The sequence below is a fragment of the Diadema antillarum genome, unplaced genomic scaffold (assembly GCF_040938485.1).
Source record: "Diadema antillarum isolate AM-2024a unplaced genomic scaffold, OU_Dant_1.0 seq00001391_RagTag, whole genome shotgun sequence".
In the NCBI taxonomy this organism is placed as follows: Eukaryota; Metazoa; Echinodermata; class Echinoidea; order Diadematoida; family Diadematidae; genus Diadema; species Diadema antillarum.
In genome coordinates, this window is record NW_027272146.1 from 464,108 (window position 1) to 476,448 (window position 12,341).

The 12,341-nt window shown below is 40.2% G+C and overlaps 1 protein-coding gene across 1 annotated transcript; it reads left to right on the forward strand.

The window, feature by feature from the left end:
* Nucleotides 1-583: 583 nt before the first annotated feature.
* On the forward strand, nt 584-11,214 carry LOC139708963 (pancreatic lipase-related protein 2-like). The gene is made up of 5 exons (XM_071620932.1): nt 584-663; nt 7,908-8,191; nt 9,748-9,976; nt 10,269-10,423; nt 10,915-11,214. The coding sequence occupies exons 1-5, from the start codon at nt 609-611 to the stop codon at nt 11,212-11,214; spliced, it is 1,023 nt and encodes a 340-aa protein (XP_071477033.1). The 5' UTR covers nt 584-608.
* The last annotated feature ends 1,127 nt before the right edge of the window (nt 11,215-12,341 follow it).

The window sequence follows — 12,341 nt, forward strand, 5'->3', positions numbered from 1 at the left end:
CCCGGATGTTTACTCCTTGTGACAGCCTGGAAATGAATGTATTCAAGTAACATCCCCACCGCGTGTGCACACACACACACACACACACACACACACACACACAACTTTTCAAAACAGAAAGTTTTCCAGCTACAACGCGTATTATTGCTTTGCTTTGTTAGTTTGTTTGATTTTTTGTAGGAGTTCGTTCAGTACGTATCATTCCCACAATGCAGCACCAAGCATGATATCTCGAAATCCGCGCGCTGGCGCTGTGTGAAACGCCCACCTTGCTACCGCTTCGCAGTTATTAGTGGCGTCCGTCTGCCAGTGACTTCTTTCAGGACTCAAACCCTACAGGTGGTTGTCACGCGTTTCTGCATCTCTGCTGTGCGAATGATTGCCCAAGACATAAGGATTTGAGGTGAACACCACTGCTAAACCCAGGCAGGCCTCCACTGCAACACCTTTTTTAAAAGACATTTTCTGCGTGAAACTGTTATCTAATATATTGAGGGAGCTGTGGAAACTCGCCACTACATCAAGCAGTTTGCAACAAGTTCTTCGGATCTCTGCGTCTGATTTGTCAGGGATTTTCTTCAAACTGCAGAACGCCGACATCTGCCAAGATGCGTTTCTTCAACAACCTTATGACGTTCATGACAGCTATTCTGAGCTCTTCAGGTAAGTTCGTCTGCAAAGCGATTTAAAATTACCTTAACTGCCAGCTATAGCCACAAGTGTATATTCAAGTGTATATTTCTGTTAGAACAATAATTAGGGAAGAAAGGGCAAATAATATACTTGTTTGTGAATTAGAATTTAAAATTTTATTGACTCTTTCGACCCCCACTTGGGGTATGAGAGTACAAACGAAGAATATGAATTACAGTATGACAGACCAGTGAATACAGTTCTTGTATAGATTATACATATTGACACAAAAGATATACAATATGAGAATACAACATAAGTAAAATGAAAAGAGAAGATACACAGACAATCAGCGTGTAAATAACAGTCTTTCTCAAACTAAACAAAGAAGGTTGTTTCACTTACCTAACGCTACGTGTACGTGTAGGTCCAGCTCTTTTTTACCATCTAAGGTGCTTGGGCGCTTCTCTTTTTCAGAATTCTTAGAAAATTGTGACATGATAAGAAAAATGAATCTTAATTGCTAAGTTTTTCAAACAAAATATACTTCTGTTATCAAAAAACTCTGGAAACCTAATTTTGATTATGAACTCTTAGGGCAGATACGAAACGTCTCTCTCTTTGAAAATAAGGGCAACAACCAAAAAAATACTGAAACTCATCACCTATGTGAGAATACAAGCAGAGTATGCACTGCATATCATAATGTGATGTGTTCGCATTGAATCGACCATTGTTTACGGGTAATTTATGCGATCTACACCGAATTTCACTTATGCTGAATGTATCAGATTTATTTGGCAATTCGTTTAAAGTGATTAAGTAGATTTCAAATACATGGTTGCTTTTAAAAGAACATCGGATTATCGCACAATCATATATTCTGATTTGAGAATCAGAGAAAAATAACGATGACTTTGTAGATGGCCTGATCAACTCATAACTAAACATGTGTCCTTGATTATAGAATATAAGTATTAATTTGTTTTCCCCGAGATATCGCGACTTCTTCACTGGTGGGAAGAGTATAACCCCAACCCCTTTAATATAGCAATGTAATCGACCAGGCCAATGTAGCTCTACAATTTTTATTTGAACCCTGCCTCCAGTCTCATGCCCGTCGGAAACTGAGAAGAAAAGAATTTTGCCCGTTACAATTGGGGCGGATTGTATGACAGAGTCTTATAACAACTCTGATGAAAACTGGATTCGACCTTATAATGGAAATCGACTCCAGTTGCTGTCGGGAGTACAATTTGAGAATCTCTCGTGAAAGTTTTTTTTTTTTTTTTTCTGAGCAGAATTCAGGCATAGGCAACTGAAAGGGGAGTTCGTCCAGGGTATGAAGTAGGCCATATTTGCAGTCTTCCACTCAATACCTCGTAAAGCTCATAATTCCAGAATAACACCCAGGACACTGAGCTCAACGCAAGAGGCTCTAAATCCATCTCGGTCATTTCCTTTAGTCCGACATCGACCAGTTTCGCTGTTGAGACCTAATGACAGTGCATGAAGGAGTGCCGACAGAGTTAATCGTGACATTATGATTCACACACTCAAAAGTAATTCTTGGCATCCACGGTCTAACAATAACCTGGGTCTAAATTTAACTGTTTTCACTTTGTTTCTTGGGTCGTGTGTCCTCATGTATGTACTTTTCCCATCTTATATGATTTGGACAAACATCTAAAGCCATCCGTGAGTACCTGGCATTTATACACGATTAGGTTTGACAACATTATACCCAATCCCCGGCAACGAAATGACGTTGCACGATTCCCTAAAAGTAATATAGTAGGTCTAAATAAAATGGGACATTTCAGCAAGAACTTACCATCCAAACGGAAATTTACCCGTACTTAGCAAACATAACTTTGCTTGCTAACAAATTAGCACGCAAGTATAGATTTACAATGTAATATTCAATTAATCAGAACAATCATAAAGAATCACACTGTTTGCATATGAATTGCGTGATTAGAATAACAAAATCACAGAACATAAAAAGGCATTAATGCAATAGGGTCCAGACTTGGCGTTTGTCAAGGTCGTTTGAATGTCACAGTCATATCAATATGTAATGTAAAGTTCGATCATTCCATACCTCACCTTGCTCCTCACTATCTAGGTCTCAAGATGCAATGTAAACATTTGTTTTATTTCACAAAAGCATGGTTTCCAGCATGACTTTGTTCCGGATATGCCAAGGACATGATGTTCCTAAAGTAACCCATGCAGAACTCTGAAAAGTCCTTTTGAAATGACTCTGCACATGGCCAGGATAAGCTTTCGTTCTTCTCCTAAAAAGTGAGACCTAAAGAATTCTCTCCAATTACAGGGCACACCAGGCAGACTGGATATTCTCTCCCCCACCCCCCACCCCCCCCCAAAAAAGGTTCTCGAATTTGTATATATATATGATTTTGTTCCTAGTGACGCTGCCGAGACAGAGCAAAAATAAACACTGAACTGCTCAAACTTGATCCCAGTTTGTTTTCTTGACGGAGGTTGCATCTTGTAATGTCTGACTACTCAATTTCTCTTTAGCTTCTTTCAAAAATATCAGCAGACATGGACTTCGAGTTTGTCCCAAAGTGATTTGTGGATTCGCATTGTTCTATTTACAGATATCTACATAATAGGCATTCAACACTTGTGCTGGTCTTGTCTTGTGTCATTGGTTTCAGTTTGTAGTTTGTTTCCTGTACATTTTTGAAACCTATATATAGAATGTTTGATGGATGGTGTTTCAGTGACGGACAACTGAATAACTTTGAAGTGGAAAACCCACTTTAGGTTAGAATGAAGAGGGAACGTAGCTGTCAGAGGGAAGACAGCTATAGTGGCAGGGTGATGGAGCAGAAAGGGGCAAAAATGAAACGTAAAAATGAACTCTCTCTATCTTCTTTCTCTTCATGGTTTTGTTTATCTCTGGTTCCAGTCCGAGAAATAAAACAGTTTTTGAATAATGCAGACTACCTCAAATATGCATAACTACAGGTCCTAGGGTACATTAAACGATATGGAAGTGTATAATTATTGCCCAAACTTTTTTTTCATCATTGTTCTTCTTTCGTGGTGTGCGCAAGTTTTTAATGAGAATATTGCACGAAATAGCTTAACTAGAGGAATTATAAGATACGTCGTGTAAATTTACACTAATTTGATTTCTATATAAGTTGATTTCTATATACCCTTTTTGGGTATAATGGTATAAATCAACTTATTGCTGCAGACTCAACAATTAGGAACGAAACTTCTCTAAAAGGGGGAAAAAATGTTACCAGAACTTCACGCAGGCCCCCGACTTTACATCGTTTGGAAGACACACACACACACACACACACACACACACACACACAAAATGTTGTGAAGCTCTTCCATGGCCTCTGGTTCAAGAGTGCAATCACATTGCTGGCTTAGCCTCGGTTAAAGGGTTACCGATCACTGGTCTACTCCCACTTCGTCCAATATAGCTATTTATTCTCAACCCACATGGTTTAATCCCGTTTCGTCTACAACCAATTCGTCTAATGACCATTGACTTAGTCCAATTGCCATCTAGGCTCATTAGTTAGTCTAGTTTAGTTGGTCCATTTTCAGATGGGCTACGCCAATCTCGTCTAATACCCACAGCTTATTAGACAAAATGGGAAAAGTCCAAGGAGAGAATATTGCAGTTAGACCATCTGATCATTAAACGAAATTATAATTTGCCAAACTGGGCATTAGACCAAGTGAGAATTGGACCAAACGGGAATCAGACAAAATTAATAGTGCATGTAATCGAATCCCATTTTCTTTGCTCATTTCTCCACTAAAATGGATAGTAGACTAAATGAGTTTAGCCGTAGCGGTGTTAGACGAACTGGAAAGTAGACCATCTGCCCTATAGACCAAGTGGCAATTAACCGGTTAAAGCTCCGTGAAATGTAGCTTTCCTGATCTTATGCACAAAAAAAAACAAAAAAAAAACAAAAAAAAAGCAAACAAGCAAACAAACAAACAAAACATGAATCGAATGAAAGGAGATTAGACTTTAGAGGAATATGTTGAGATTATAGTTAAGATAACGCGCCTGCTGACTTTGTCTTCAGAATCAAGAAAGTCCTCGACATCAAAATGTGTAAGCCTATGCAAATCTTTCTATTTCTCTCGATCTCCGTCCACCCCAACATCTCTTCGGTCCATAGTTACCATTTTGATAAAATTGTGCCATACAGTCTAAAGTGCATGAACCGTAAATTATGGAAGCATCACTAATTGCCTAATATGGTAGTGAAACTTAGAAATGTATGCCTGCATCCAGCTTCATACATACTTCCTTCTGCCTTGAACAAAGGCTCAACGGATCTCACATGGCACAGTCATACAGACGCGTTTAATTGATTAAGCGATACCATGCTATCGGAAGGGGGGCAGTAACATCCCTTAATGAGCCATTGTTCGATAGATTAAATACAGCTGCACTGATTTACCGCTTGCATAATCAAAGGTGACGAAAAGGTAACCCATTTCTGCGATGTAAAGGCTTGATCATGCCACGCTTTCAAGTTTGTGATGCTTTTTCATTACACAATTCGAAAACGAGGTGTTTTGGGACGGTATTCTTTCTATTACTTCCTCGGCTAAACTTAGCATTGACACAAACAAAACACACGACAAACACATACACACACAACACACACACACCCTCACACCAAACCCACACACACAAACATACACATACACACACACACAGACACACACACACACACACACTCTCTCTCTCTCTCTCTCTCTACCTCTCTCTCTCTCCAGACGCCATTGGCATCATTGAAAGATGTAATTGCAAAAGAAAAAAAAAACATGCTACCTCTGGAAACAAATAAAATATCGGATTAGAAGGAAAACTCACCTGATCATAATAAGATTAATAGCCCTATATATTCGACAGTGCATATCGAATTTAATTCTCAATTGCGAGATATTCCAAAACCTCCCCCAAACTCCGCTCCCCGGGGATACTGCCCTCATAGGGCACATCAATCTCGAGATTATGGGGTCACGAAGCATATCAGTAAGCAAAAATAATCTCTTGTAAAGCGAAAATAGTAACACAATTTATTTCTGTCTCTTTTTTTATTCTGTTTCGACAAGCTGCAATCTTTCAAACACACCTGTGCTCGTCTGAAGTTACAGACAAATAAACAACAGAGGAAAGAAAAACCACCTTGCTATTATTGCTTTCCAAATTCGAAGTTATAAGACGTCTGAAAATTTGGTGAAGTATAGAAAAATAGCAACTATTAGAAAATAAATCACATTACAAGCTTCTCTATGCAGTTCCTGAAATATATATATATATATATATATATATTTACTCATGCTTACATGTAAACGTCGTTAAATGTTAGAACGGAATATATTACAACTTGCTATGTCTGCGAGGGGTTGTAAAATGGACCGTAAAAGATGGCGAGAGAACTTCTAGTGTGGCATATTCATCTTTTTCAAAGTTTTTTTATGTGTGTTTGTGTGTTTGTGTGTGTGTATGTGTGTGTGTGTGTGTGTGTGTTGCTATAAATAGGCACGTCGGTTTTCTAATTTTGTCCGGTTGCATGAGCATGGACTCAAGAATATGTAGAATACGCCAAGTAAGATTTACCTGTATTTCCGCAGACCCATCAGTGCCAGTTCAGTTTTGTTCATGTCGTTTTGTTTTGTTGGCCAGGTTTTCTTTTGTCTGATGAGACGACAAGTTACCCTCTTTGCTCCACCGTTACCCATAACTCAAACGATGTTATTCGTCCAGTTTAGAGACCTGTAGGTTGATAGGTTACTGGTTACACGATGTGCATGTCCATAACATGGACTTCAATAAAAGAAAAAAAAAACGACGGGTAAGCGAGTCATGGCAAAGAACAGTTCCGGGCTCGAAGACATTGACCTACACTGTACCAAGAGTTCTGTGGACTGTACTTGGTGAACGTGATGATAAAAGTACAACTGGGTTGTTACGTCACTGTAAATTCTCTGACCAAATTCTACAACACGCATAACATTTATGGGAGGGTCGTATAGGGTTACGGGATAGTGAAGAAGGATAAGAAGAGAAATACAGTAACACTTAGGCCTATATTATTATTAACTATCCAGTTCAGGTTGTGAAACGGACATCAGATTAAGTTAGGATCGAGCTAGGTCCTAGACTGGCCGACGATTGTCCGGGGTAACCGACCGACAAGTGGCAAGATGAAACCGTGATGCAGGAAGTTGCCATAATTCGAACGCCGAAAATACAGACGTTGAAATGAAATGACAAGTGTAACCTGAATTCGATGTATGAGTCATTCCATGAGGAGGGAGGGGTTTGTTTCGTGTCCGACTGGTATTGTAGAGCTACTCAACTGACATCAAAACTGGATGCCTGGACGGATATTTGAGTCAAGAGTTGGGGATGGTGTTCGAAAGAATAGAGGTACAGAGATCGAGCGCGCTCTGCGTATATTCACAGCATGGTTGCGCTTTCCTACAAACTGGAGCATCAGTACACTACGCTATTTAGTTTGGAGGCTTCTTGCAAAACTGTGGAAGTGCATGTAGCAGTGAATGACATCATGATAATAATATCACCACTGAACTACTCATTTTTTTTTTTTCGGTCTAACATGGCAGGACATGGATATTGCAAGTATGGTTAATAACCTGGGCATGTAGACGCCATGAACCAACGTTTAAAGTATACATAATACCTGAAAACTCGTTACTGATGTGAATAAGATGATCCGACGCAGGAAAATTCTAGAAAGATATGATTTAAAGAGTAGAAATTCTTTGAAAAAAACTGCAAATTTTGTCTTCGCATGTCTAAAGACGTTGATCAATGTGTTCTTGGAACACTGAATTGCGGGGAAATGTTTCATCATGGTCACTGATGGTATAACCCATGACGGCAGTACGTCAACTTTTTGTCAACGATCTCACATTCCAATCATTTGTCTGCAAACCTCACATCCCTCACAAAACGAATTATGAATATTGGGAATTCAGATGATTTACAACTGAAATATACTCTAAAATAATTCCTATGATTTCGTAGTAGTTTTAAGATTTGACTCGCGTATCAAACTCCTGGTTCACAATAAACTTTAGACCTGCAGATTACTGAGCAAGTGGCAACAGCTGTGGGTCAAAATGATCACATCAGTGAGAGAGATCAACAATAAATTTGATGACTGTCAAAATACCAAAGGTTTTTTCACCTGAATTTCAATGATTCTTTATCTCTTCAGATCAACCTAATAATCAGAGGTGCTTCGGCCCACTTGGATGCTTCACCGACACCCTACCCTGCCACAATCTGAACATGGCGTGGCCTGCTGAAATCGACACGCGCTTCTTCTTATTCACCCGCCAAAACCCGAATAAGGCGCAGGAAATCACGTGGCGAGATCTCACGACTGTCGAGGGCTCCAACTTCAAGGCAAAGCGATACACCAAGTTCCTCCTGCATGGCTGGATTGAGAACACGGAGAAACCGGCGTTTGTGGAGATGAAGGATGCGATTTTGGCTGCGGTACGGTACTAATCAGTTCATTATTATCATTTAACTTGTCATATAGAAAAAAAATGAGGTGTGAGCTAGCATTCTAGACTCTGGAGATTGTTCCATAAGGAAACTTATGAGGGCCATCGAGAGGAATGGATCACCCTCGCCTTTTTTAACCTGAGTGGGTCCTACAAGGCGAGGCACGAGATCTCGTCTTTTCCACTTCTCGGGTCTGAGGACGCAAGAAAACGAGGGAATGAGTTCTCGTCATCCTGACCTCTTGAGTTTCAAGAAGGCGAGAAGGCAAGATCCGAGACCTCGTCTCCTCTGCTTCTCGAGTCTGATAAGACAAGACAGGCGAGACAAAAGATCTCGTCATCTCTCGTCACCTTTCGTCATTTTTCGGACGTTTCCGGTCCGAAAAGGCCGCGAGCACTGAACACTTTTTGATGTTGTTGTCGCTGGTTAAAGGAACCAAAACCCAGTTATAACTGTTAATTGAATGAAGGCAGCAGTATTAGTTGAACTCATCAGTGAGAGTTTGAGGGAAATTGGACATTCCATTCAAAAGTTATGAATTTTAAAAGTTTCAATGCCGTCATCGCTGAACAAGGAGACTATTACAGTTTATGACGGCATTATGGACAACAATATCATATTGAAAATATGAACAAATTCAATATATTTTCACTTTTCTAGCATTATGAAAGATCACTTTTCTTGTAACCTCTTTCAGAAATCAGAGGGAATAATATGACCCTTAACATGTGTAAGTAGCATGTCGATGGAAGAAGTACTTTCCATGAAAAACTGAATTTTGTGGACTTCTCCATATATTTTCTTTGTATTGTTGTCCACAATGACGTCATGAAGTGTAGTAGTCTCCTTATCCAGCAGTGACTGCCCTGAAACTTTAAAAATGCATTAACTTTTGATTCGAGTGTCTGATTTTCCTCAAGCTTCAAACGATATAATAATTCTACTATAGTAATGCTACTTTCACTCTGTCCAAACGTATATTTGGGTTTTGGTTTCCTTAAATGAATGAATAATCTGCTGAACGAGATCATGGATCTCGCCAATTCTAACCCGAGAAGGCGAGCAATATGACCTCGTCTTTTGTCTGTTCGTTAGCACCTGTAAGCTTCTGTTGCTCCTCCATCCAGTCCGTTTCTCAATAACAATAATATGATTACAATGGACATGTTTACTGCACAATATTCCAATCTTATGGGTGATTGATGTTGATAATTGCGAGATAAGCTGATGCCTTATTTTGTAGTGATATACGAGAGTAAACTTCCAGATAGTACAGTCATGGTACATTTTAGTATGTCATACAAATGACCTTGCCCCAATTTTCACATAGAGATTTCGAGGTGAAATAATCAAAGCTTTATCTTGCACGATTGTCAAACTCACAATCAAATAATGATATGTCAAATCGCTTTTTAACAAATATAAAATCGAGAAAAAAAAATCCAGATATTTAAAACATGATATTTTTGATGATCTTTTTCATTGGATATTGACCTTCTATTAATGGAGCTGTCTTTCCATTCTCGACACAATATTACCAACAGGGTGATTTCAACGTTATCATGGTTGACTGGAGGGGAGGGTCCCTCGATATCTACGAGACCAGCGTGCAGAACATCCGGGTAGTTGGGCGCGAAATCGCCACTCTTGTCTACAAACTCCAACGAGTCTTCTACGCTTCTCCAGCAAGAATGCACGCCATTGGGCACAGTCTTGGCGCTCATGCCGCCGGCTATGCCGGGTCAGAGATCGCAGGATTTGGGCGCATCACAGGTAAGAAAGCGCGGGAAGTGCATGGAAATTTGTGTTTTCTGTCATTCATCTGAGCCCTTTCCCTACGAACTGTGTGTCATTCAACTTTACCCCTTCCCTACGAATTTCTCAATGTCCCATAGACTTGATTGCCATCAGACATAAATCTGGGTACTGAGAAGTGGACAAGAACCACTTGCAGACTATAACTCGAACAGGGTTCACTTCTTCGCTGATTACTGTTGCTAACGAATGCGGTATGGAAGCTGACAGATTTTGATGTTCTTCTCCTTTACGTCTTTCTCTTCCGTAGGTCTTGACCCAGCTGGTCCAGACTTCCTTGGCAATCTTCATAATGACTGTCGCTTGGACAAAACAGACGCCCTCTTTGTCGACGTCATTCACACTGATGGGGCCGAAAGACCGGCGCTCATCAAAGGCATGAACGGACTTGGCGTCCAAGAAGAAGTGAGTTAGATACTAAAAATCAACTTTCATCTCTTCGACCAATCCTTTAAGCAAACTAAAAGCAAAATGTACTTAAATATTTACTATTCACATACATCCATCCTGACGTACATTAACTTAAAGTTTTTTGTTATTATCACCATTCTTTTAATTTTAAGTGAGCTGACTACTATATCATATAGGTTATTCCTTTTCTGAACCTTGTAATTTGTACCTTGCATTCGTCTCTTATACACTTTTGTCACAGAAGAACAATCTTATTTCGAAGTTGTTCCAGTTTAGTCCGTTGTAATATTGTTCAAGAGTGTTTGAATATCATAATTTACGTTCTGCGGTATCTGATGGACTTCAATCGTTTCATAATAATCACTTTCCCCAAAGAGTGTAGTAAAAAAAATAGCCAGAGAGTACGTTTTACTATACATATGGAATAATTATTCTATTATATCAGCCTATGTTGTACTTATTTTCGTGTTTGCAAACCGTTACAGTTGGGTCACCAGGATTTCTACCCGAACGGCGGACAATACATGCCAGGCTGCTTTGTAACGCACTGCTCGCACTACCGCTCCATTTACTTCTTCACCGAGAGCATCTCCACCTGCCGCTACCAACCCACACACGTCTGCCAGTCCTGGCAAATGATGGAGAATCCATCCTTGCGGGCCTCGAACTGCACGGCCTGCGACTCGTCCACGGGTGTCTGTCCGAGAATGGGATTTTGGGCGAGCTCCAGGTACGGCACGGGGTCGTACTATCTGCAGACGGCGTCATCGAAACCGTTCTGCTAGACTAGGAAATGAAAAGATCATGACGTACTCCAGTCCGCGCAACATTCAGGATCAGGAACGTACCATACTGACACCAAAGCCCAAACAGCAACACAACATCCGGGACGTCGAAGCTGACCCCTTGTATGTTTTAGGACTCAGAAGGACAGATAGGAGCGTCTTTTTGTTTAATACTCCTTTCGGTTCGCGCCTTTTTCTAGTCCGAGGCGTGTCTGCACGTGTGTTCTAAAAGTATTCATACTTTCCAGATCCACACTGTTTCTGAATCAGTTAAATGCATACACTTATAGCGGATGATGGTACTAGATAAGATATTCCCATGACCTCTAAAACGCTGAATTTGAAACAAATATTTCCCCCTGAAGTTCAGTGCTCCGCCACCACCGATCCAATTCTCATCCATGGATACAAGCAGGAAGAATTCTTGAGCAACTCCATACGATATTCTGAAATCATCATCTACTTTGGAAGGGACACGCCAGGTTCCCATTGTGAAACTGTCCACGCCCTACCCTGGGAGATGCAATGACTTTCACTGATGTTATGCAGATATCAGACCGTTGAGGTCAAGTGTATTCACATTAGTTCAGAAAGCTGCACATTGATTATCCCCTCAAACACACACACACCCCACCACCACCACCACCACTACCACCGTCACAGTCTTATCGAGTGGGGTAAATTTTGAGTGAAGTCGAGCTAACGGTGTCTTCATACACGAAAAAGGGAGACTTTCCGTAAGTCCTTCCATTGATGTAACGAAAAAAGGGAGAAAATTGGAGCTTTACAGGCGCACATCCAGAAGATGCCTTCATAACATAATGATCCTTTCTGAACCTTCGCGGTCAATTACGAATTTAGTCAGTGTTAGTAGCTGCCATTGTCTTACCAATGAATATTTGTTTTGATCAATGTAATCATGCTCAAATTTTGGACTGTTTAGTGTCACTTTCTGTTACAGTTTTTTTTTTGTTTTTTTTTGTTGTTTTTTTTGTTTTGCTGACGATATTGTTTTGTTGAGGTTTGATGGCAAAAGAATAACAAAGCCATCTCGTTGGATTGATTGTCAAGTATTAGAACTTTGAATATGGGAATAGAACCGAATGACGTCACCCTCCGGGTCATCT